Source organism: Cetorhinus maximus, chromosome 22, assembly GCF_964194155.1.
Source record: "Cetorhinus maximus chromosome 22, sCetMax3.hap1.1, whole genome shotgun sequence".
NCBI lineage: Eukaryota > Metazoa > Chordata > Chondrichthyes > Lamniformes > Cetorhinidae > Cetorhinus > Cetorhinus maximus.
In genome coordinates this window covers 51,446,097-51,472,557 of record NC_135900.1, presented here as the reverse complement: position 1 = coordinate 51,472,557, position 26,461 = coordinate 51,446,097, and the positions used below count along the sequence as shown (strand labels likewise).

The window sequence follows — 26,461 nt, the reverse complement described above, 5'->3', positions numbered from 1 at the left end:
AACACTTTATCTACCCCATTCACCTCACCTTTATACCCACTTATCCACCTACCCACCTCACTCACTTAACCCACCTTACCTCCCACCACATACCCTTACCTCATTCACCCTACCCACTTACCTCACCCACTTACCCACCCTATCCATTCACTCATTCATCCACTCATCACTCACATTCAAACTGGACATTTAAACTTACCATAAGGCAGCTGGTGCCATAAAAAAGGGGCGTGTCCTGTCTTCCCCCAACTGTACTCTGCTTTGACAGAGCTCACTGAGGGATGCTGTGTTCTGCATTTCTGGAAAAGCCCAGCTTGGAAGGTCCTGGAAGAAATGTGAAGCAGCATTGCGTTGGGGACAATTTTTGAGTGGAGCGGCAATCCGACAATGTTTGCCGCTCCTCGGAATATCCAAGCTGAAATCTTTAAAAGTTGTGAACAAGCTGCTGAAGTTATTAAATAAAGAATTTGCGATCCTAGGTTTTATAAATAGGGGTAAAGCAAACAGATATTGCTAAACACTACAAGTCATTTATTACGCACATACCATATGTCTAGCTTTGCGCCTTACTTTGGAAAAGATGTCAAGGCTATGGAATATGAATGGAAGAGATTCATCAAGGTCACCAGAGTCACCCGTTGGGGAGGAGGGTCAAAGGCTGCCCTGCCGTTGAGGCGACTTGGAGGGGGGTGGGGGGGGTCGGGGGGGGGGGGCGGGAGGAGGTGCATGGGCAGCCCTGCCATTGAGACAGTTCAAGCGCAGCCATTGATATGATTGGAGCCAGGCCTCTAGCTTATTTGCTCACTCAAGCAAAGCAGAGGCAGAGAAAAGTGCCAACAAATGCTCCAGAGCTTTACATCCCGCCCCCCCCACCCCCCCGCCCCCCCGCCCCCACCCCGCCACAGCACAGACTGCAAACTAATGAGCGTTTTAGTGGATGTAGAACAGTTGGACAACTGCACATGTTGTACAATCTCCTTGGTAAAGCTATCCATGGGGCAGCCACTGATGGAGGTGCTCACAGCCCCTTGCAATGTCAGCATCCCAGTTTGGAGCAGTCACCCCAATGGTTGAAGCTAACAGCGCAGCCTTGCAGTGTGGGTTAGGAGAATGCCTGCGCCTGAGCTGAGAGCACAGCATGCAGTCCAATGGGCAAAGCTGCCGCCAATCGATCAGGTGGAGTTGGGTAGAGGTGGGTGGGGTTTTGGCCATGCAGCTCACTAAACTCTGGCCATCCAAGTGGTGGCCAGCACTCTCCAGGAAGCATTATGGGACCTTCAGACTTAACCAGGACAGGTTCTTAGTACACCCATGCTAACCCATGTGTCTCTCTCTTTCACCTGACAGGAGCAGTATATCGGAGCATAGACCTGGTTAATTATCTGTATGCCTGATTGGCTACGGAGAGCGAAGACAATGGAGGCGAAAGCGACTGAGGTGCCTGGCTGCACAGAGGGAGGAGCAGTATCCTCTGGAAGAAGGGGCAGCTGGGGCTCCCGCACACACCACAGAAGAGCTAGTTGGTGCCTAGCAACACCCAGGGTCTACAGCTGATGCCTTTCATTCCTGCAGATCACTGACAACTAGTGTCGCTGAAGACTGCGCATGTCTAGAGAACTGGTTGGTCACATCTGCCACCTGCTGCAGGATTTGACGTCACCTGGACATGGAGTGCATCCACTGCCAGTAGCAATAAAAGTGACAGCGGTGCTCAATTTCTACGCCAATGGCACTTTTCAACGCTCCACAGTGACCTCTGTGGGATCTCACAAGCATCCACCCACAAATGCATCCATGAGGTTACAAATGCCATCTTCACGAGGGTACACAACTTTGTGCACTTCACCTGGGATCAGGACAGCCAGGATGCAAGAGCGACTGGATTTGCCTAGATCTCAGATTTCTCACATGTGCATTCTCACGTAGCATTCAGATCTCCATCACAACATGTGGTCAACTACATCAACTGCAAGGGATTCCATTCACTGAATGTGCAGCTGGTGTGCGACCACCAGAATCGCATCCTGCACATGTGCGCACGGTTCCTAGGGAGTGTGTACGACTCCTACATCCTCAGTCACTCACAGATCTCTGAAGTCTTCTGTGTCCACAGAAGCTGTAGGGGTGGCTCCACAGGGAGCCACGGGGGCAAGAGTTACCCGCAGAGGACGTGGTGGATGACAGACTGCAGCAGAGCGAAGGTACAATGAGGCTCATGCTGCAACTCGCAACTTGATGGAGCAGGCCATCAGGATGCTGAAGATGAGGTTCCAGTGCCTACACTGGTCTGGCGGAGCCCTGCAATATAGTCTTCAGAGAGTGTCACACATCGCCGTCGTCTGTTGCACCCTTTACAACCTGACGCAGCAACAGGGCTGAGGAGGAGATGGGGGAGCTGGAGGTCTCCACGATGAAGGGGACACCGACAGGAATGAGGATGAGGAGGTCCTGCGACAATGATGAGGATGAGGTCCTCGCACTGGCCAGACTAGGCGGGCGTGCTTGGGAGACCTTCTTAGCTGTTAGATTTCTGGAGGATGACGACGACATGCAGTGAGGAGACTCCATATATCCTCACATTGCATCTGTGAATGTTTGACTCCCATCTGGCTTTTGACAGTGCACGTACACTCTGTGAGAATGCTCCTGTCATGGAGAGGCAGTAGGGACCCTAATAGTCACTCGATTGCAGGAGGATGATGACAACATGCAATGAGGACACTCCATAGACCTTCACATAGCCTCTGAGAATGTCTGACTCCTGTCTGGCTGAGGGCAGCTCGTTTGCGCTCTGTGATCAGCGCCATAGCATAGAGACGCAGCCCTGAAACTTCAGAAGCATCTGATCCTGTGTCCGCCTTCAGCACCTGAGCCCTTCAGGAGCACAGCGTCACTGGTCACAGATGCTGAAGAGATGGGGGCCAACCCCACTTTACAGGTGCTGAGCGCACACAGAGAGAATGATGGAACTCTGTGGCACCTGTCCACTACATTCTGGCAGCAATGCCAAGAATCGTCAAGGTGCAGGCATCAGTAATGTGTCCAGGGAGTGTGAGGCTGGACCATCACTTTGGTCTGAAGGCTGCACAAAGTACAGGGAAGAGGCCCTGGACTGAGACACCTGCCATTATGTTGTGCAGAAAGGCTTCACATCTCAATGACATGAACACTGCTCATCAGAACAAGGAACCATGGGCAGGGAGACATTCTTGGGAGTTTATTGACAACAGTGAAACATATGTACAAATGATTAACACCCTTGCCCAGGCTGTGCAACTATGTCTCCTTAACTTTCCTAACCCTGCCGCTACATCTTGGTGCTCCCTGGACATCCACAGCAGAGGTGGGGGCAGTCTGCTGACTGCTATGCCCTGTCTGTGATGACCTTGGCATCCTCTGGAGGGCTGAGACCTGAGGGGCCCCAGCCTGCTTTCAAGATCCTGCTGTGTGTCTGTGGCCCCTCCTCTGCCTGTGGAGCTGGAGCCGTTGAGGGCACAGGGAGAGGGGATTTGGATGGGCCGGACACTCCTGGAGGCACCTGGATGGATGGCCCCAGGGGGGCTACCCCTGCTGATCCTCCTCCCTATGAGTGCCCAAGGGCCTCAGGCTGACTCCTTGAGGAGAAGGGGTAGCTGAGTGAGATCAAGCTGCCCCTCACCCCTCTCGTATGCACACTGTTGGAGGCCAACTATGGCATCAGCGATGAAGTTGACCCCACACAGCAGTGCAGGAGCAATGTCCTCGACTAAGGTCTCCACGGTGGCCACCATCCTACCAGTGTTGACCATTGGCATGCCAGCGCTATCACCTCAGAGTGAATGTGGCCGGACTCCACCATTGTGCCCTGCAATCTGATGAGTACAGGGTACATCCCTTCCTGATGTTCCCGAACATACCTTTGTAGCAACTGAGACATGACTGAGTCCAGAAGCTCGCCATCTGACTTGGACTCAGCAAATTTCTGGCCTCCAGCAGTCCTCTGAGTGCCGGACACCTGGGAAGTCCCTGCAGCCACCTGCTATGTGCTCACCAGGTTGTGATCTCGAGGCTATTCTAAAGCTAGGTCCCACTGAGATGTGTGTCTCTGTGCTGGTGGAGGGTGAGGGTGAACACTGTGATGGGACTTCAAGGAAGGTGCCTCCAGATTGCTCTTCAGAGGTTTCTTCAGGGCTTGATTGGAGGCCCTGGATTGTGAAGTCAGTGGGCTGTTTCCCAGATGTGCCTGTGAAAGCAAGGGGAGATAATTAGTGCATGGCAGTGGCCTGTGGAACAGGACACAACACTCACAGCATGGTTGTCTGATGGATGTTGCACTGTTGGACCCTGACTTGGTAGAGCACCACCGACCTCACCGTCGGCACAGGACTGGTCCAGACCGTCAGCGGCCAGCTGGATGCCTCTGTTTTCAAAGTCTGTGAGGACCATGATTTCAGGCTTTCCTCCACCAGTCTGTGACTGCTCACTCTCGTTGTGTACTGCTTGTCCTGCATGAATAGAGATGGAGAGAGTGTAAGCAGGACGCCTGCCAGGCCAGATGATAAGTATGCCTGGCATGTGTGGGTGGTGAATGGTCCCATGGATGCGATGAGGACAATGACGGTAAGTGTAAGAGAGTGAATGGTGATGTCCCTTGAACTGGCAGTGAGGGAGATCCCTGTGAGTGCATGATAGATTTGTGAGTGTGTGAGTTGAGAGTGATGAGACAAGTGACTTACCCTGGCGGAACAGAGGAGATCATTCATCCTCTTGCAGCACTGGGTGGCTGACCACCGCTGCCACCGCCTCCCAAGCCTGGTTGGTCACGCCACTGCCCATCCTGTGGCCAGAGCGGGGGTAGAGGACATTCCGGCGGGCCTCCATGGCATCCAAAAGGCATTCCAGTGATGCGTGGCTAAACCTGGGGACTGCTGTCTTCTTGCCTTTCGTGGACATCTTCCCTCAGAAGTTGTAGGCTGGAATCACTCAGATGTGGTGCATGCGGCTGGACTTTAAATTTGGTGCCCAGCGTGATGAAGTGGTGAGGTGATAGCAGGCGGGCGAAAGAGAGCCCTTCCGCCATGGAAACGATGTGTTTCCCGGGAATGCATAAATAATGTGGCGGGTTTGAGATGATATGACTTGAAAATCCACCATTGCGGCCAGCAAGTAAAATGATGTTTCCTTGCCCACTACCGCACTTAGTTCAAATCTGGGATGATTCTACCCTATGACTCTGTCGAAAATCAAGTACGTGAGCATAGTTAAAAACTAACCTGCCTGACTCCAAAGCACATCACCATCTGAGATTATACAAAGAGTTATGTGTTTTATGCAGGCAATTTAAAGTTTGAAAATGCTGAGATCAAAAGCATTGGAAGTTGAACCTAAATGGTTTGGCACATTAAAAGAAACTGAATGCACATCACAAAATAAAGAGGCAGTGCCACCTGCTGATACATAATATGTATCACCACATAGATTCTGCTTTCCTTTTCTGATTTCCCCTATTCCAAAATCTATTTCCAACAATACTAATCAACCCAAGCACCTTTGTTTCAGATTTCAAACAACAATGCTCAAAAGCAAGCTAGGTATAAGGTTAGGCACTCACACAATTCTGCAATAGGTGTGAGTTCCTGAAATCTGATGTACAGTATGTGCTCCATTTACAATATGCTGCGTGTTCCATTTATAATAGGATCAGCTTTTTAAATTAGTTCACTAGATGTGGGAGTCACTGGTGAAGCCATTTATTTCCCATCCCTAATTGCCCTTGAGAAGGTGGTGGTGAGCTGCCTTCTTGAACCACTGCAGTCTATGTGATATAGGTATACCCACAGTGCTGTTAGGGAGGGAGTGTCGGGGTTTTGGTCCAGTGACAGTGAAGGAGCAGTGATATATTTCCAAGTCAGGGTAGTGGTCACAATTTTGGGAGGTGCTGTTGAAGGATCCTTGGTGGGTTTTGCAGTGCATCTTTTAGTTGGTACACACTGCCGCCACTGTGTGCAGGTGGTGGAGGGAATGATTGTTTAAGGTGTTGGACTGGGTGACAATCAAGTGGACTCCTATGTCCTGGATGGTGCCCAAGTTTCTTGACTGTTGTTGGAGCTGCATTCATCCAAGCAATTGGAGAGTATTACATCACACCCCGCACTTGTGCATGTAGATGGTGGACAGGCTTTAGGGAGTCAGGAGGTGAGTTACTCCTTGCACAATACCCAGCTTCTGACCTATTTTGTAATCACAGCTCCAATTGGCAGGCCCACTTAGGTTTCAGATCAATGGTGATCTGCAGGATATTGATAATGGGATTTTTGACAATTGAATGTCAAGGGGAGATGGTTAGACTCTCTCTTGTTGAAGATGGTCATTGAATAGCACTTGTGTGGCAATAATGTTACTTGCCACTTATCAGCCCAAGCCTGAATGCATGCATGCACAGACTGCTTCCTTTGATGGCAGCCTTTTGTCTCCTAAGACCATGGTTTGCACCATGGTGGTCAATTCTGTGTTAAGCATTGCCTGGTGTGGCTCAGGAATCCCAATCTGGCATGGCCCCTTTTCTGCAGAGGGAGACAGTAGGCTGAGAAGGTGCACGATTTGCCGACCTCTGTTTTCTCTGGGCCCTCTTCTCAGCCAGCTGAGCTGTTCTTTTCCGCTTGCCTCTTCCAATGCCCTTCCAGAGGTCACGGCCATAAGCGACTGTCTTCCAGTTGTCATTGTTCGCCGTCTTCATATCTCACTTGTAGGTCTCCATGTAGCAAAGGTATGGATGCCCAGGAGATCATGACCCGGTGGTCAGTTCACTGTACATAAGGTAATTGGGTGTACGGCTGTTATCCATCCAATGAATGTGGCTGAGCCAACGCAGACATTGTTGGCTTAGTAATGAGTGTATGCTGATGGAATTAGCATGCCCCAGGACCTATGTGTTGGTGACCTTGTCCTGCCAAGAGATGCCAAGGTTACGTCTGAGACAGTGAAGGTGGAAATTGTTCAGCCTTTTCTCCTGCCTAGCATATGTTGTCCAGGTCTCACCAGAGTGCACTGAGGATGCAGGCTTGGTAAACTCACAGCTTGGTGTTCTCAGTCAGGTTGCTGTTGCTCCACACTCTCTTACTCAATTTGGACATAACAACTGCAGCTTTTGTGAGGCATGTGTTGATTTTAGGATCAAGTTACAGATTGCTGGTGATTGAGGAGCTGAAATATGTGAAGCTACCAACAACCTCCAGAGTCAAAGTGTCAATGCTGACGGACGGTGGTATAGCAACATCCTGGACCGTGACATTTGTCTTCCTGATACCGAGTGCCACATAAGTTCCCATGAGCTCTAATTTTGTTTTAAGTTCAAGACTGGAAATAATGGTTTTCCCAATGATAATTACTCTATCTGAGGTTTTTGAAATAAGTGAAGGATGTACAAGGAGATGCCAAGACAGGTATAGGCTACAACAGAAGTATTCTCTGCCTTCACACTCAAACCTACATATAGAGGTGATTAGCCCTCCGTTTGGCAGGCAATCAGTGTTTGGAGCAGCTCCTATTACAACTATCTATCTAGTATGGAAATATCCAGTGGCAGTAAAGATCAACTGCAGTCAAAAGCCTGACTACAGCCCTTTGTTGGATGGTGTTATAATTGATACAGAGGACTATTCTGTATCATTCTGATTAACTGTATTCCTCTCCGCAGATGCTGTCAGACCTGCTGAGTTTTTCCAGCTATTTTTATTTTTGTTTCAGAGGGCCATTCTTCCTGACCTCAAGTATCACCGTTTTCATTTCAGCCACCGGCAAATAGGTGTTCTGAGCTGTTCTGCCACATGCCTGCAAACTCAGATTTATACCCTGAGTTTTCATTTTCACTCTTCTCTTGGTCCCCATGATTTTCAGTCTTGATGCTAGATTAAGATTTTTTCTGAGCCGTTCTAAGGGATTTCAGAATTTTTGTCTCCCTATTCTGGCCATCCCTTTAGTTGTCCTCTTTCCTCTAAATTTCCATTCCACGCAATTTAGCACTCAAGTGACTCAAGGTTGCTCCAATACCTATCTAAATCTGCACCTGAATCTTCTCATAACTGGTCTTAGATAGATGGATAAAGAAAGCACACCCCCATTTCAGTACAAAACCATCAACTAGCTATTCAGGTCTACACTGCACCCATAGGCACCCCTGGAGTGGGCTGGGAAGTGCAGGGGGGAGCCTAAAATCGGGCGGGATATCCAGGTGGTGCTGTGCCTGTTGCCCCCCTGCCTCTGCTGGTATTTTACCAACAGTGGGGTAGACAGCCCCCACCCCATTCTGAGGCCAATTGAGGCACTTAAGTGGTCAACTAATAGCACTTCACTAAGGACCTCTTCCCAGTCCTGTAGGTATTTCACCAGCAAGCTGGAGTTGCGAGGGATTCCACCAGCTGGGGACTGGGGAGGCCGCACAGTAAAAGGTGGCCTCTCTGTGGGCTCGAGAGAGGGAATGTGCTCTCCTGTTCAGGCACTCTGTTGCCCACAAAGGGTCCCTATAGTAGCCAAGGCCACTCCTGCTGGAAGACACCCAAACCCCCCTTCCCTCCTCACCCGGCCTGCCTATTTAGTCCTGGTGGCCCTGACTTGACTTACTTGCAGTCGGGGTCTGCTCAGGGTCACAGGTCTGGGGCCTGCTGCAGTCCTAGCAGTGGCCGCTCCTTTGCATTCCAAATTTTAATCGCTGTGCTATTGGCTAGGCCTTCAGCTGCCAGGGCTCTAAGCTCTGTAATTTTCCCCCCCAACCTCTCTGCCCCTTTACCTGATTTTTGTCCCATAAGATATTCCTTAAAACCTGCCACTTTGATCAAGCATTTAGCCATCTGTTCTAATATCTCCTTATGTCAGATTTTATATAGCCCTATGAAGCATCATGGGACATTTTATGGCAAGGCTGCTTCATAAATACAAGTTGTTGTTATGATTTGTCTATGGCCTCTTGAGATCTGTTACTATTCTCCTCATTGTTTACTACATTTCCAAGTTTCATATCATCTGCAGACTTTGTGTAGCACCTCATGCTGGATTAGGTAAAAATAGTTAAAGAGGAGATATTAGAAAGGCTAGCAATACTTAAAATGGATGTCACCTATTTCCAAAGGGATGCATCCTTGGTTGCTCAGGAAAATATGGGTAGAAATTGTGGGCATGCTAGTGTTACAGACAGGAGAGAGACAACCAAACTGTGCCTGTTTCCTCTTTCTAGAAGATGAGCAAAGACTTCCTTTGTCCTTGCAAATTCTAGGGATAGCTCCTAGACAAAGGACCAAACTGTGGTCAGGTGGCTTGTAGCGGCCATCTTTTTAGTTCAGCAAGAAATCCATTTTGAAAACTAGCAATAAGGATAAAATTTTGAATATAAGGTGTTGGGACTCTTCTCATGTCATAGGAACCCAACAGTCCTTTCACCCTTGGTGACAAAAATGAATTCTATTTCATTTTTTTTAATGTGGTCTTGCAAAAGAAAACCTAGATGTAAGGAGGTACACAGTCATTCTCTCGTTCTTTGGAAACTCAGCCATACAGCTAGCATGGGCAATGTCAGTTCCCTGCTGCAGTTCTGAAGTTTAAATTCAGGGTAGCACATCAGCAATAACATTGACCTTTCCTTCAATGCGGGTAATGTTTAGGTTGACCTGGGGACATCAAAATCTATCTTTATTGGGGAAAGACTATTCAGGGATTAGAGTTCTGAATGTTTTCTTTTTCTTTTGGGGTCAGGTGTAAGCAGAGACATTTCTTTCAGAACACAATGCCTGTGCAAATCCTGACTATGTGTTGTCTAAATGGTCAGGGGGTTTTACATGGGTATTAGCATCCAGGTTGTTGATAACGGTCAAGCTGCTCTGGGCTACCTGCAGGGGTATTCTGGGTTTCTCACTCTGTAAATGTCAATGTTTTTGACTATAGGGCTGAGCTGCTCTTGTCGAGCTTAACTCTTCCCTGTCCATCTTCATAACTTGTGAATTCAGTTGCTCATACCTAGGCACTGTGGCCAAGCTGATAGCCAGGAGATTGGGGTTTCTAATGTGATTTTGGCCTCCTACAGGGATTCCAGCTTAGGGTGTCCGGCTTGTGTGCGAACACAACTGGGATCTTCCAGTTACTACTAGGCTGTATTGGCTGGTACTGCAACAGGTGGGTGATCTTCTCCGGAACCTGGGCCAGCTTTTCTGGGCCTGGATGATAGAGATGTTATCTTATGGCAGGGATCTCTCCCACACTCATACCAGGGAGAGCTACAGTGGAGCAGACTGGTTTGTCTGTACAGGTCATTTCAAATGCAGTGGGCAGCCCTGTCAGGTTGCCTCGCGGTTCTGCATTAAGGTGGGTGAATATGGGGTCCAATTTTCTCTGTTGGTTAGTCGGATAGTAGGGGGTTCAATGTGGGATTCACTTATGTCTCCCCCTAATTCATCCTTACTGTTCCTCTCTTCCTTTTTAGTTTCGGGAATGGGTTTTCCCCTAAGCTGTTTCCTGTCTTTTGGAACACTATTATCGTCAAGTGAGTGTTCTGTTCCTGCTGTACTTCCCTCTTGCTCTTCAGCTAAGGGAAGTATCACCCTCACTCTTTCTTGGTCTATTTGGGAACTTCCCTGGTCCCCATTTAAATCTGCCATAAAGCTATTGGCTAAACCAATTGTTGGCTCATGAGCTTGTGACTTTGGTTTGGGAATGGGCATCCCCGAAGTTGATCCATGTCCCCTGGAACACTTCTGCCCCCAAGTGGAAGTCTAACTGGGAAGTCAGAGGTCACTGTCCCCATGGGCACTGTGCACCATGGAGGAGACTCCTCTAAAATGCAGAGAGGAAGTGACTTCATCAACTACACAATGAATGAGGGCAGCCAGGCTGAGAGACCCAGAGGGTTTAGTGCCATAGCTGCATTCCCTAAAGTGCAGGGAGTCATAGACTGCACACATATAGCCATCAAGGCTCCCATGGGCCAGCCAGGCGCATTTCTGAACCGTAAGGGGTTTCACTCCTTGAATGTACAAATTATACGTGACAACTGCCAGAGGGTCATGCAGGCCTATGCGCGATACCCTGGGAGTTGTCAGGATACCTACATCCTCAGAGGCACTCCCAGGATCCACAGCTATTCTCACCAACACTGCTATTGGAGGGGTGGATACTTGATGATAAGGGTGAAGAGATGGCTCATGACCTGGCAAGGAACCCATGAACAGAGACTGAGTAATGACACAACGAGAGCCATGCATCCACCAGGACCTGGTGGCTCACAAAGTAGGCATCAGCTTATGTCTCCTTAATTGTTGTGGTATGCTGCACCCTTCACAATCTTGCACTCCAGAGGGGGATGCCCCGGTATGAGAGGATCTAGGTGAGTGGACCGCATCCTCGGATGACAAATCTGAAGAGAATTTGGAAGACGATTAGGAGGATCCAGACTGACCTGCCATTGCGCCCGAGGACCAACAGGGAGTGGGTGCTACGGAGACTTGGGACTCTCTCATAATGAGATGCTTCTCCTGAGGATGTGGAGGACTGTCAACAAGGTCTGTGTGCCACAGTCTTCTGATCTGTGACCCTGTATGATCATTCCAAGTCAGCAGAGCCAAGGCCAGCACCATATATTTCATCACCTAGGAAGCCTGTGAGAAAGCTGCTGACACAAACACCATGAAGCAGCATGGACTAGGTGACATTTAAATAGCCATCTAACCACGAGACCCCTCACAACAACAGCACATTTATTCTTGGTCAGAATCATTTAATAAAGGTCCTCAACACTCACACAGTAATACCAGGTAAGGCAACACTCCAAAATGACCCATGGGTGTCTACTGTGATTTCTTAATTCTTTTATGGATGCTACACCATGGATCTCCCACTTTGCTGTCAGCTGCACTGGAGGCAGACTACTGACCTTGATGTCCCTTTGCCAGTGATGACCCTGGCAGATGTCCTCTGACTATGAGGACCCCAGCATTGTGAGGGAATCCCGCACAGTGACAGCAGCCTCCTCTATTGCCACGGCACCCTGAGGTGCTGGTCTCACTGGCAGTGGGGCAGAGGAGCATCTGCATCTATCAAGAGAATCCTGAGAGGAGCCCCCAGATCAGACAGCTGTTGCTCAGCTTCCGTCACTAGGTCCAGTTGGTCCTAGCCTGCTTACCTGAGGGGCAAGAGAACCTGGCGGAGACTCCAGGTGCCCTGTTCCCCCTCTTGTCTTGGCACTGCCTGCTTGAGCTCAGTGACAAGGCAATGAATTGCAGCCACTAACTGGTCTGCTGGATCTGCCTCTCCATGAGAGTCACTATTCTCTCAACGGAGGAAGGCACACATGCTGACAAGAGGGAGATCGCAGCGCTCATTACCTGGATGGATTCCTCCGCTTGTCCTTGCCAGGGTGTACTACCCTCTGGAATCTCCACCAGATCTTCACACAACCCCCATTGGATGTCCAGCATCTGCTTCCTTATGGACAAGTCCAGAGGTTCATCATCTGCCTGGGACTCAGCATTCCCACACTCAGAAACCTGGACTATTGCAGCCTCCAACAGCTGGTCTAACACTTGTTTGGTGCATAAACCAGTTTGTGCTTCCCATTCAGCCGAGGTGCGTAAACCCACCGAAATGCAAGTATCTGAGGAGGTGGAAGGTGCAGAGCATGGATAGGACAGTGCACCCTCTGAGATCCCCTCAACTTCCTCAAAGGTCAATGCTAGTCCCTCAGGGATGGTGGCTGCTGGGACCAATGACCAATCTGTTGGAGAAGACATAAAGATTAGTACCACTCCACAGTTCAGATTAAGATGATAAAGAGATTGCCGCATTTTGGACAGACACCTTCGTCATTTAACCCATGACTGAGAGTGATGCCCTCCCACCCTTTAGATGAATCCAACTCATTCCTTCCTTCGGCATTGCAATGGTCTCTTGGATTCTTACCCTGCCCTTCATGAAATTTAGTCTCTCTGTGGCTAATGGATCAGCAACCCTATTGACTGGCCAGCTGCAGGATGCCCTCTTCCGCCGGTGTCATAAATGCCAGGTTAGGCACACCCTCACTGGGCCACAACCTCTCATGGGCACCATGGGCCCTCTTCTCCTGTGAAGACAATGGAAGAATCATGAGTCTCATCTCTGGAGAGGTCATGCCCTCAAGGTAAGCCCACAACTTAAGTCATTAACTTCGCTGCTTGGCAATGCTCCTCGCGTGTGATCCTTTCTTTCTGTCCACCACCACCCAGTCCTCTGAAGACATGCAGATTGCCGAGGCTCCATGAATATGCATCCTAGCCACTGAGCATTCATTGACTCATTTCCCACTTCCCAGTGCACGTCACCAGCATACCTTCCTGTGGGTATACGTCCACATTGAGAATTAGGTTTGTCACTCACCCTTGCAGGATGAATAAGGTTGTTCAGCCTCTTGCGATACTACAGACACATCCACCAGACAATTCCACAGCTGCTGACCTCCTCTGCCACCTCTATCCAGGCTTGCTTGGCACGGTAGGGATGTCTCCTCTTCCCATACTGGAGTATGAGAGCATCCCGCCATTCATTCATAGCCTGGGGGAGTCATCATCAAACTGTGGGCTTGTCCGGCCTCTGACCTCCTCCAGGCAGCCAATGATATGGCTACATCAGTGTATAATTGATCCGTTGGAAGTGGGTGGGCACCCTGGAGGAGCAGTTATTATTTCCTCCTTTCTTATCTGCAAATCGCAGGAACTGCAGCTGCCACAGGAGTCACCAAGATGACGGCAGATGTTCTGCCCTACAGCTTCAATCTCTTCACCTCTTTGCAAGCAGTGCAGCCTTTCCTCAGTAATGATGGGTAGCCAGATGCTGCCTGGAACCACCTGCTGGTTAACAGCCCCACCCCGCTGCTGCAGGACATCCCATCCTAGGCCAACAACTTGTAGCGAGTCCTACTGGTTAGGTGCCAGTTGGCCGACAGTCCCACCAATCTACCGCTAATTGGCTGGCCGACTCTTAAGCGCAGTGGGAACACTAAGATGGGTGGGAGCAGGCATGCCATGTGTATTCACTTCCACCAACCTGACCCCGTTGCATACTGTCAAATCCAGCCCTATGCTCTATTTGCAACACACTCAATTTTCTACTTATATCACAAGTCACTCTCATTTATGCACAATGTTCTACTTACAATATACTTGATGCACTTGTAAATCCACACTAAATGCTCAATTTAAAATACACACCATCTTTTGCTGACAACATGCATGACATTATTTACAAGCCATGTAAAGTTCTATTTACTTTCTACACCATTGTATTTATAGGGCACACAACATTCTATTTCCAGCAAGCGCAATGTTCTGTTTATAATATAAACACTGTTTTATGAACAACACATAAAATATTCTACTAACAATATACCCAGTGTTCTATGTTTCATTTGCAATACACGCAAAATTGTTGTCATAGCATTAAACAAATATTCTTTTCCAAGCTCCCAACTTTCAATTTACAATACAGGTCACGTCCAATTTACAGTGAACATGCCATGCTATTTTATACACATACAATGATTTACTTATGCATTCTACAATACATGTAATATTCTGTTTAAAAGATTTACAATATTTTATTTACAGTACAAGCATTTTATTTACAATTTACACAACATCAGTTTTAGCACAGATCAGGCGATGGTTGGGGGAGAGTGGGGTGAAGGAGTAATCCACCTTATAGCGGGAGGCTCAAACTATTTTTCTGCTTATTCAAATGTGATCAATGAGTTGCTACCATTCAATGAATGTCTATGGAAATGGAAGAAAATCTCTAAGTAGGAAATTGTGTGTACTGTAAATAGGTCACTTGATCCCTACATAGAACGTTTATGTGAATATTGATTGTATCCATTTTATTTACAGCACACATTACATTCAATGTATTTTGTATTATATTTAGATATTTTGTTTAAGGGACACACAATATTCTGTTTTAATTAAAGGATACACTACATTCTATTGGCAGTGAGCACAATGTTCCATGTTCAGAACATATAATGTTCTATTCACAGTAAACTCTACACTCTACTCACAGTGCACATCATATTCAATTTGCATTGCATACAGGCCGGGATTTTCCGTGCCCGTGGGTGTCGGGCAGGTTCGGTGGTGTGAGTGGACAACATGGCGGGAAAGCCAAAAATTGGTTTCACGACATTGTGAAACCAGTTTGCTATCATCTGCTCTGCCTGCAGATGGTGGGCGCGTTCCCCGCCATTGGATGTCAGGAACCTCATTGTAATAAATCAGCATATCATCATAAGTTCAGCCCGCCCTATTCATACCCCCCTGCTGGATTGTCTGCCCACGTCGGTGGGGAAACACGCTGACGTGTTTCACAACAACATATATAAGGCGTGTACTTGGCGGGCTGCACTTTGCTTGGGACTTCAAGGTTTGTTTGCCTACCTTGCTTCAGTTAGCACTCGCAGTCATCAGCACCAGGCTTCACAGATAGCACCACATCACTTTTAGGGGGGATCACAAGCGGGCCTCCATCTACTAGATCAGCCATATTTGGGTGGCTTTTCAACGGCTGTAGGGAAGGGTCTTGCTTGGGGAAGGGGAGAAGTGGCCACAGGCAAGGAAAGAGGCTGTAGGATGAGGGCTGTACTGGGGAAGGACGGTATCCTAGGGTGTGTGTGTGGGGACACATGTTGATCTATGCAAGTGGCCTCAAGATGGTGAGCACTGTGGAGGCAATCTCCAGGGGAGATGAGGCCAGATGGACATGTGAGGGTGTCTGTGAGAGAGTGGGCTGAATTTTGCCATCGGCGAGGAGGCTCACTGATGCGCAAAATGACGCAGGATGACGTTGGGGAGAACCCGATGTCATCCCGCCCCATTTAAATTTTCAGGAAGGCGGGGGGCGCAGCAAAATTAGCTGCGGGCCCACCGACCTGTCAATGACCAATTGAGGCCATTGACAGGATCATTAAAACAATTAAAGGACTTGCCCGTCCAACCTTAAAGTTGGCGGGCAGGCCAGGAGCCCCGGCGGGGAATAGAACAAACATGAAACCTCATCCACCGGTAGGGATTTAAAAAGTTCAATAAAGTTTTAGTGAAATTTATGAACATGTCCCATCTCATGTGACTTGTCACATGAGGGGGACATGTTAAGGATTTTTTCGTTTTTCTATTTTTAAAGTTTATACAGCTGTCAGCGATCTCCCTGAGGCAGCACTTAGCCTCAGGGAGGTGTGCGCTCTTTCGTACGTATGCTCAAAAGAGCGCACTCTTGCATTTGCACATAGTGCTTCCCACCGGGTGTCATGCTCGGTGGGCCTTAATTGACCCGCCCACTTAAAATGGCGGCAGGGCCCGCTTCTCCAGTGGGGATCGGGTCCTCGCCCGCCGGAGATTGGGTCGGACCCACCCGCCCGGTAGGCAGAAAATTCTGCCCAGTGAGTGGTGATATCCATTGAGCTGGCAGCGAGTGAGATGCCAGTTAATGTGTGATGGGCTTGAGTGTGTGAGTTTAGAGTGATGAGATGGTTGCCATACCCTGGCTGCACGGATGAGATCATTTATCCTCTATCTGCATTGGATGGCCAACCTCTTCTGTGCAACATTGGCACTGATCACCACTGCCATTGCCTACCAAGCCGGGGTAGTAATGTAGCTCCCCTCCTGTGGCCAGAGCGGGGGTAGAGGACATCACAGTGAGCCACTATTGCATCCAAAAGGTGCTCGAGGGCTGCAGTCTTCTTGCTCTTTGGGGCCATGTCTTCTTTGCTGCAGTCCTGGGCTCGAAGCACCGAGCACAGCTTTACTTTAATGTGGTGCCTGGCGTGATGAAGAGGCAAGGTTGTGGCATGGCAGGTGAATCGGAGCCCACCCGCCTTCGAAACGGCGTGTATCCCAGGAATGCATAATTAATGCGGCTGGTTTGGGACAACACAGCGTGAAAAGGCTCCATTGCAGCCAGTGGGGAAAACCTTGTTTTACCTGCCCGATATCGCACTCAGTGCAAATCTGGGACAATTCCACCCTCAATGTTATATTCACAATGCTCACAATTTTCTATTCACAATCTAATAAAAACTTATATTTACCAAACGCATAACACTCTGTTTATAACACCCATAATGCTCTATTTACAATATACACAGCAGTCTATTTATAACACACACAATATTCTGTTTACATTACAGTCAACATTCAATTTACAAGACACACAATTTTCTTGTTCCCATATACATCACATTCTATTCACCATGTGAGTGACATACTATTTAGAAAACACAGATTGAGAGCATATGAGAAAATAAGAAACGAGGTTAAGATCTCAATGAAGAGCTTTGCATAAGAGTAGGGCACTTTATGGCCAGAACCTTCCCCCTATCGGTGGGGGGGGAAGTTGAAGAGTGGGCGCGCCTCCGATCGGCGTCCCCGATTGGGGGCGAGCTGCCATTTTACGTGGGCGGGCCAATTAAGGTCCGCCCAGCGTGACGTCCGTACGGAAGCGCTATGCGCTCCCTGTGCAGCCGGCGGGGGAATCCCTGGACCCGAGAGTGCGCTCTAACGCGCATGAGCTAAGTGCTGCCTCAGGGAGATCGTCTCTACTGTAAAAAGTATTAGAAATAGAGAAAAAAAAATCCCTGACATGTCCCCTCATGTGACACTGTCACATGAGTTGGGACATGTCCATAACTTTTTAAAAAAACTTTAATTAAATTTTTAAAAACCCACATGAAACCTCATCCCACCCGTGGATGAGGTTTCATGCCTTTTCTAATGCCCGCCAAGACTCCTGGCCTGCCCGCCAACCTTAAGGTTGGATGGGCAGGTCCATTAATTACTTAATTGACTCTGTCAATGGCCTCAATTGGCCATTGACAGGTCGGCGGGCGCACAGCTGATTCTGCTGATGTCGGGAGTTCCACTCGACATCACTGCGCATCAATTTACGCGTCGGCGAGCGGACCCCACCCCCCGCTCGCCGACGGGAAAGTCCTGGCCATAGGAATGTATACTAGTCATTGATGCAATTCAGCAGGTCTGACAGTATCTGTGGAGAGAGAGAGAGACAGAGAGAATGTTTCGAGTCCGTATGACTCTTCTCCGATCTGAAGAAGAGTCATACGGACTCGAAACATTATCTCTGTCTCTCTCTCCACAGATGATGTCAGACCTGCTGAGTTTTTCCAGCATTTTTTGTTTCTGTTTCAAATTTCCAGCATCCGCAGTATTTTGTCTTTAATTTAGTTTTTAATCCACTGCCACTTCTCTTCCAGGAATGCCCACCTTGAAGAAGTACTGCTCTTCTCTCCGACAGATCTGAAGAAGAGTCATATGGACTTGAAACGTTATCTCTGTCTCTTTCTCCACAGATGCTGTCAGACCTGCTGAGTTTTTCCAGCATTTTTTGTTTCCGTTTCAAATTTCCAGCATCTGCAGTATTTTGCCTTTATTATATTGATGCAATTCACATTGATTCATATGAAGGCAAAATTTTCATCTTCAGGAATTCCATGAGCTCTTCCAGGGAGATTGTCAGGTGAATGGATGGCTTTTGGGCAACAAGGAAGATTCCTTGCTGCGTGGATAATGAGGAGCATGACAGTGAGGTACATGCCTTGGCCAAGTAATGGTGTACAGAGAACCATAACGTTCTTGAAAGAGCATATTTGTTGCCTTGATACATCAGAAGGGTCCCTGCAATATTCCAGAGTGTGCATCCCACACAACTGTGGCTTGCAATGATCTGTACATGAAGCCTTCTGAAGTGGTGGTCCTAGCTGCTTTGGAGGTGGAGGATTATAGAGTACAACATCAGAAGAATTATTGCTCAGAAGACTCCTTTAAGAGATCTGAACGGGCATTAGAACTCAATATATCTATGATATGCTCTCAGCAGTTTAAAAGTCTCCCTTCATAACCATATTCATAACTCCATTTCCCCAACTTCACATAGATTACTAAACATCAATCCAGCAGTCATCCTAAATCATCACATTGCCAGCAATCTACATAATGTGAATGAATAAGTGAGAACAACATTGAGTATATCCTTTCCTGAATGACTAAAATTACTATAAATAGCTGAGCAGAAGTAATTGTGCTTTGTCCTAGATTGCAAGCAATTAAAACGTGAACCTAAGCTATGCTACTTTTTTCTCACATTGTGTTTTGTCTGGATGTCTAAACCACGCCTTCCCTCACCTTTTCTTATGTTTCTCCTGGATGCAACTTGCAGATCAATTTCAAGATTGGTGGTTGGCTTCTCCTGTAGTACAATAGACTCAAAAGACTTACAACCACACTGAAATGCAAGTAAATATAACCCTTCAAGCTGAGGCTTTAAAGATGTTTGTAAAATTTGGTCATCCCATCCCTCCATTATGTATGAACCTGCAGGCCATAAGAGAGAGCTCTGAATGGGGGAATATCCTCATTCATGAATAATGGGATGTCATCTGTTCCCAAGCCTACAACTCCAGCTTTTTTTTAATTAGAGGAATTATTTAACCAAATTGACACCAAATTGGGGTTATATTTAATAGGAAGACTGTGACAAATGTAAGAAGACATGAATATACTTGTAGGATGAGTGTGTAAATGGCAAATGAATTTCAGTGTAGATAAGTGTGAGGTGGTGCATTTTGGTAAGATGCTACTTGAGAAATAAGAGTCTAAACGGAATAGTGGAGATAAGGGAGCTAGTGGCACACATTCACAAATTGTTAAAAATAGCGATGCAAGTTAGCAAGGCCATAAAAGTGCAAATAAATCATTTGGTATCATTCCTAGATAAATAGGATTCAAAAGCAGGAAAGTTATACTAAACATGTATATAACCTGGGTTAGGACATATTTAGAGTATTGAGTACAGTTCTGATCTTGATATCAAAAATAGAATATGGAGGCAATGGGGAAGATTTACAATGGTGATATCAGAACTGAGTAACTATTAATATCAGGAAAGGCCGAATAGAGTGAGGCTCTTTTTTCTAGAAAAGAGGAGGCTGAGGGTGACCTAATGGAAAAGTTTAATTTATGAAGGGTTTTGATAGTTAGATTTAGAGAAACACAGGCAGAGATCAGTTGGGCCTGTTTCTTTGTTAATGGTCTATAATGTGGGGCAGAATTCCTGGGTGAGAATCATGTCTGTGTTATTTGTTACCATTCATGATTGTAACACTTTTATTCTCATTTGTATAATTTAAAATACCTTGATATGAGTGATCTGAGCTTCTTGAAACAACAGCATTTGATGTGTTTAATGAATTAATATACTTTTAATGAGAAGAATTCTGTTTGGAGGTGCAGTTAAATTTAAAATGTGTGTTCAATTTCTCATTTACCTGAGGAGGAACTGAAGGATTTTGGACTTTTCAATATGAACATTTAACGCCCGTACTTGTGACTAGAAGAAAGGACTTATGCCCAGATTACTTGATAACAAGGACAAAACTTCTGATCAAAATCAGAATGTATAATTTTCTTTGCCTGTTGTCCAGGTTGTTTGGAGAGAGGAAAGTATGTGGCAGCAAGAGACTTGGTAAGCTACAAGAAGGACTTGCAAATAAGGCTTGAGGAATTCATAAGGAACAATGCTGACAGTAGTGGGGATAAGAAACAAGTTCTGAGGAGCAGATAAGAAATTCTTCAGTGTTAGAACTGAAAACAACTCAAATACATTATGCTCAAAGCAAACTTGAAGGAAAACATTCTGCCAGAATTTTCAGGATAACTACATATGGTACAGGAACCAGGCAGCTTAGGTGAAGAAATTTTTATTCTCCTAAGGCTACAGAACTTGGTCAATCCTTTGGTCTTGAGCTGAATTTGTTAGAAAGATTGTATGAGAAGCTACTACGTTCTTTATGGTAAAGACTGCAGTGTCTTTATGTCACATAAAATGTTTCATCGTAAATAACTAGAGTATCTCAACTCAATCATGATCTTTCTTATTCTGACCAAGAGAGAGGAGAATTCCTATGTCGTTGTCCCATCCTAATCCCTTCATTTGCACAACTGCACTGAACCTTGTACAGGCGCATCTCTTTCCAGCAGCAAAACGAGGTTAAAAAGTCCAATGAAGCACAATATCGGCCCATACAAAACATTAGGGGTTGTTGTTCTGCTTACTGATTGTAACTTTGACGGAAGCCCCAAAAAATATGTGTTTACAAAATTTCTCCGGGGTTTCCGTAACAATTCCCCCAAGGTAAAGCAGTCAAGCAGGAGGAACCCCATTGAAACTTACTCCTTGATATTTACATCTCACACATTCTTCAGCAATGTATACCTTCTTACAATACTAACGTTCTACTTAAACTACACAATATACTCTATTTAATATGCATGTGTTCCATTTACTTGACATTATGTCCTATTTATAATGTATATGATGTTCTCTATACATCATACACAATATTCTGCTTTGATTACACATCATGTTCTATTTCTAGTGTCACTGTCACTTTATTAACAATGCTCACTACCAAGCTAAATGAGAATTTCAATGTTGTTCTCCTGATTGCCTTCTGTAACTCTGGCAAGAGATTGTAGAACCATCAGAGAAACAACATAAAGGGCTGTTTTTAACCATTTCACCAGGGCTTTCACCTACCTCTGCCAAGTCACCATGAGAGATCCAACAAATCCACATAGGAAATTCCAGGCAATGATGTTCTATTTAAAGTGCAGATGATCTTCTAATTACAATACACCGAACCTGCTTACAATGCTCACAATACACATACTAATTTATAGCAGGCACGTTGCCCAAACTGGGAATTCACATACATTCACTTGTTTGATCTTACCATTGCTCAGCACCTTTACCACTGCAGACCGTTTGGCAGCAGTAAGAGCAACAGTGCCAAATGATTTGATTTAGGATCTCTATCTGTACCACTATTTGAACAATAGGATAAATATTCAAATATGCAGCTTGAAATAAATAAATTATATTATTTATAGTGGAAACAATTTAAATTTTGGGGATCTGCAACTTAATATTTGAACAATGAACAAATTACTAATTGCACATAAGCTGACAGCAGTAAATCACTTCTTCCAAATTTCCCTCCGTGGCCACGGTGAATCAGGCTGAATTGACAATGCAGGTTGAGTGTCACCTTATTGCTGCATAAAGTACTTTAATGTAGAATTTAATTTGCAGGTGGGAAGCCAAAATCCTTACCCACACTGGAGCCTCCATGGAAAGCCTCAGCTGATTTTAAAGGAAACATCTCATTCCCCCTCCAGCAGCCATCTGCCTTAATTCCCAACAGAAATGGAAATAGGCTACTGAAAAACATCTGGCAAGTCAAAGCTATGGAGCTTGGGGGCATCAACTGTCAGCACTGAGCTAAGGGGGGAAATTTTGGGCCATTTTGTGGGCGAGAAAGAGGGGCAATCCAGGCCAACAGCAGACCAGCCTTTCCATGGGGCCTGGAAGAAGACTCCGGCTCCTCCTGACTTTGTGAAGAAAAAGTTTTGACTCACCTTAGGAGGGCCTCCTATTCTTTTCCATCATGTTTTACTAGGCAGTGTACCCTCCTTGGGTACCTGGCTCAGTACACCATTATAATGCCATTGGGTGCTATGGACTCTGATTAACATATATTAATGAGGCTCCCACTCAAGTCAGGAAAGAACTTCAGATGCCTAACAAAAAGGTCCAGTTAAGATGTTAGTGGGCAAGATTCAAGCAGAAGCGGGACTTGTTTTGGGTTTTGGAAATGCAATGCTCTACTGACTAACTGAAGTAAGCTGTGTGAGATCTGACCAAACAAATTTCAGAGACAACACAAAGGTACCAGGAGAAAAGAATAACCCACAATTCTACAGTTGTCAATTCGAAGCTGGAGCTAAAAAAACTCAACCAGATATACAGGCGCAACCACAGGCATATACACTGAACTAGCGAAGCTGCTCCTTCACTGCAACCAGTCGGTCAGGGAGAAGGGATCTCACCAGCTGTACTGAGTACAGAACTACCAACAATACCAGAGGTCCACGAGTCCCCAACAACTGCAACGAAACAACAACAGTCACCAAGGCAACAAGGACCAAGAGAATGACATTCTCTGGACAAGGAATATCACCCAGACATACTGCAAATGTCAACACGCACATGGAACATTAAGTGACTGACTAGTACAACAAACAGTTATTAATGCATGAGAACAGTTGGTGTATAGTGGGCAACAGGATAATACATGTAAATGTGTCTTTTGTTCATTGGGAAAAAAGGGGATGTTTTTATCTGTTTTTTAATATGAAAAAGGGGGTGTTTGTATTGTTTTTTATATATGAAATGCAATGCTGTACTGACTAACTGGCTTCCCATAGTCATGTGACTCTGCCATCAGACACTCTGCCTCTGGGGGCAGAAATCTTAAGATCAGCTCAATTAAGACCTCTCACAGACACACACGAAAGCAGACTGCTGTCCTTACACTTGAAAAGGGCTATAGGTCTTCGCACAACACTCTTGCCAGTTGGCATGGGTTAAAATTCCTTCTTTGTCTTTGATTGCAACATTCCTCACATCGATCACAAGGCAAACTAAAAAGAAACAAAATGCAACATTGCTTACCGATTGTAATGGCATTTTCATATCGTTTGATAATGTCAAAGGAGTTACGTATGTTTCCTTCAGTGATGCGGAACACAATCTCTGGCTGGACACTGGGAAAAGCTGGAGATGCTGCTCGGAGGAATATGATCTCTGCAAAAAGGAAAGATCAGGTCAATTACCCTCCTCTGTGCCCTCTGTAAATATCAGGGTTAGTTTCATGAGATACAGCCACATGTTCTCTGACTGTACTCTGTTGTCATGCCATCTCATTGACATAAAAAGAGTGAAATAAAAACAGACAAAGCCTGAAAATGTAGAAAGAATGAACAGTCACAATACCTGAATAGTTCCATTACACTGCATCGCCACCTGATTTCATTCCATTGTAAACAAACTGAGACAAGAGTTTTTGTGCAATAGAAATGTCTAGGCTTGGAGCCCCATTGGATCAAATGGTGCCAGTACCTTAATTAAACATCATGATTTTTAAATTCCTATTTATTTTGAAAGACATCTATTTATGTTTCCTCCTTATTTTGACCTCCGCTGTTTCTGCTCTTTGTGATAGTGCAGGGTGAATTTCATTTGACTTTTCCTTCCCTTCTCTTTAGCAAATGCTTTCGAAGGACTTGGCACCTTCCTTCAATACAGGACAGACCACTCACCATTCAGAAATCATTTCTCTCCTTTGCCTCTCACACACAGTTCCATTTTAAGTATTTAAAAATGCTTTAAATTTTTAATCATTAGATCTCCCCAATATGTCACTGGGTAAATGGTCAGTTGTATGTGATATTGAGCCATACATCAGAAAAGGCTCAGATTCAATCCCAAGTCTATAGTGAGATCATCAAGCCAGCCAGGATAGTCACAACTGGCCTCAGTGTCCCTGTGCTAAGAATAATAGGGACAGGATTCTTGCTCCTAATTGCTATATGGTAACGACAGCTGGAACATGCAAAGACTGGATAAGGACAGGCTCAGCTTTGATGTCACCCATGTTCGAAGAGCCTGATGTCACTCACTGTGTACATTCACAACTGAAGAGCTGTGTGAGAAACTGGGCAGCTGCTATTGCCCATGGCATCCTATCACATGAGTGTCAGCTTTCAGCAAAGGGAGAAACAGTGGTAACCTTTTTAAAAGCAGAACTGCATTACCTTCTTGATTTTCCCATCATGTGCGAGCTTCTTTGTGGATTGGAGTTGTCTGATATAGGGTCCATAATGCAGCATGGCTGCAAATAGGTACAGTCAAGTTTTGGGCCACAGCTGACCATTACTGTACATGCAAATGTGCAAGATCAATGTGAATGGTCACCACAGGTATCCCTGCAGCATATGGCAGATGTTAGTTTCTTCCCCTCTCCTGATCCAGACTCTAAAAGGGCAGGTTACCACAGTAATTTCCAAATGGTTTTGCCAGGACCCAGAAAAATGTTAGTTGGATCACAGAAGGTGTGGCCACACAGTGCTGGTATATGATCACTCTTGCAGGCCTTCTTTCATGCAGCAATATGAAAAGTAGGACTGTGATAGGGAGAGTTCTGAACAAACTTCCTGGACAATAATTGGGCAAGCATTCACTTCTCATTGTGATGCCATCAGTAGGTCTGTTACACAGCTGTTATTGGGAGAAAAGCGGCCATCAATAATGTTGGTCAACATGAGGTTTGATATCCTGTTCTGAACATATTGGAGTTTGCAGGAGGACTCAGAGTTACCTTGGGCAACCGGACCACTTTTCCACTGAACATGTCACCTTGAAGGATTCCTGATGACAACAAAAGAAGCTTGGGCAAAATAAATAAATGAGTAAATTCATCCGACACTAAGGATAATGAAAACATAAGCGCAGGCTGGAAACAAAGGAATCAAACAAGGATTCGGCAGAGCCGAAGGGTCATGAGGACTCGAAACGTCAACTCTTTTCTTCTCCGCCGATACTGCCAGACCTGCTGAGTTTTTCCAGGTAATCCTGTTTTTGTTCTGGTTCTGTTGGAGGTTGGCAGCATGCTCCCACCTCACTTATCTTATTGTAGTTTGGAGCCGAGTGAGTTCCTTGCTACTATCTTCCCATTTGCACTGCTGACTGCCTCTGCGCTTAACAGTGGGAGAGCCTGTGGCGTAGCCAACATTCTGGTCTTAAAGGCAGTCTGTTCCTTTTAAAGGGAAACTGCACTAAAATAAGATTGCAGAAATTTAAAAGAAAATGGAATGACAAAGAGATGGTTCCAAGGTGATGTATTTGGTTCTGGAGGCATTAGTGGTGAAGGTGGAAGCAGGAGAGATGTCATGGCTCCACTCAGGGGCCAGGAGGCCCACAAGGACAACCCACAGAAGGGAGAAGAGACAGATGGCCAGCAAGGCCAACTCCCAGAGTCTGGACCTAAGGACCCGGCAGCAGTACCACAAAAGGTCTAGTGACCTCACAAGAGTGGTTTACATCAGTAAATGCATCTTTACATGACATCTCCTACCCACCAACCTCTAACATTGTTCAGCGCACCACTTTCCCATCACTCACCCATCAACAGTCCCTGGCATTCAGGACTCAGCCAAAATCCAGCTACTCTGGTTCACCTATATGTGGCTAACCTCACACCTGCCTCTCACTGATTCCACATGTATCCAGCTATTCAGCGATTGAATGTACATCACCCGACCACAATCACTGACATCCTGGTCTCTCTCTTGCAGGACAAGTTGGCACATAATAGAAGGGAGCAAAGTAAAACTGGCAGAGGACGAGGACACCTGCATCACCTGAGCTCCACAGAGAAAATGGTTCTCAGCTCTGTTGAGTTGTCTGCAACAGGTGCCCATGGTACCCAGCATCACTGAGAACTTTGAAGATGATGGTATGTCTCTGGTCATGTAACTTCTCAATCTCAGTGCACCTCATCCTG

General features: G+C 46.2%; 1 protein-coding gene across 1 annotated transcript in view; it reads right to left on the bottom strand.

Annotated features, from left to right (window-relative positions):
* Positions 1-26,461, bottom strand: part of fbln1 (fibulin 1) — a 251,443-nt gene that overhangs the window by 29,171 nt on the left and 195,811 nt on the right. Inside the window, exon 16 of the mRNA XM_078568577.1 lies at positions 23,572-23,703. Coding sequence (XP_078424703.1) covers positions 23,572-23,703 — 132 coding nt within the window. The remainder of the gene's footprint in view (positions 1-23,571; positions 23,704-26,461) is intronic.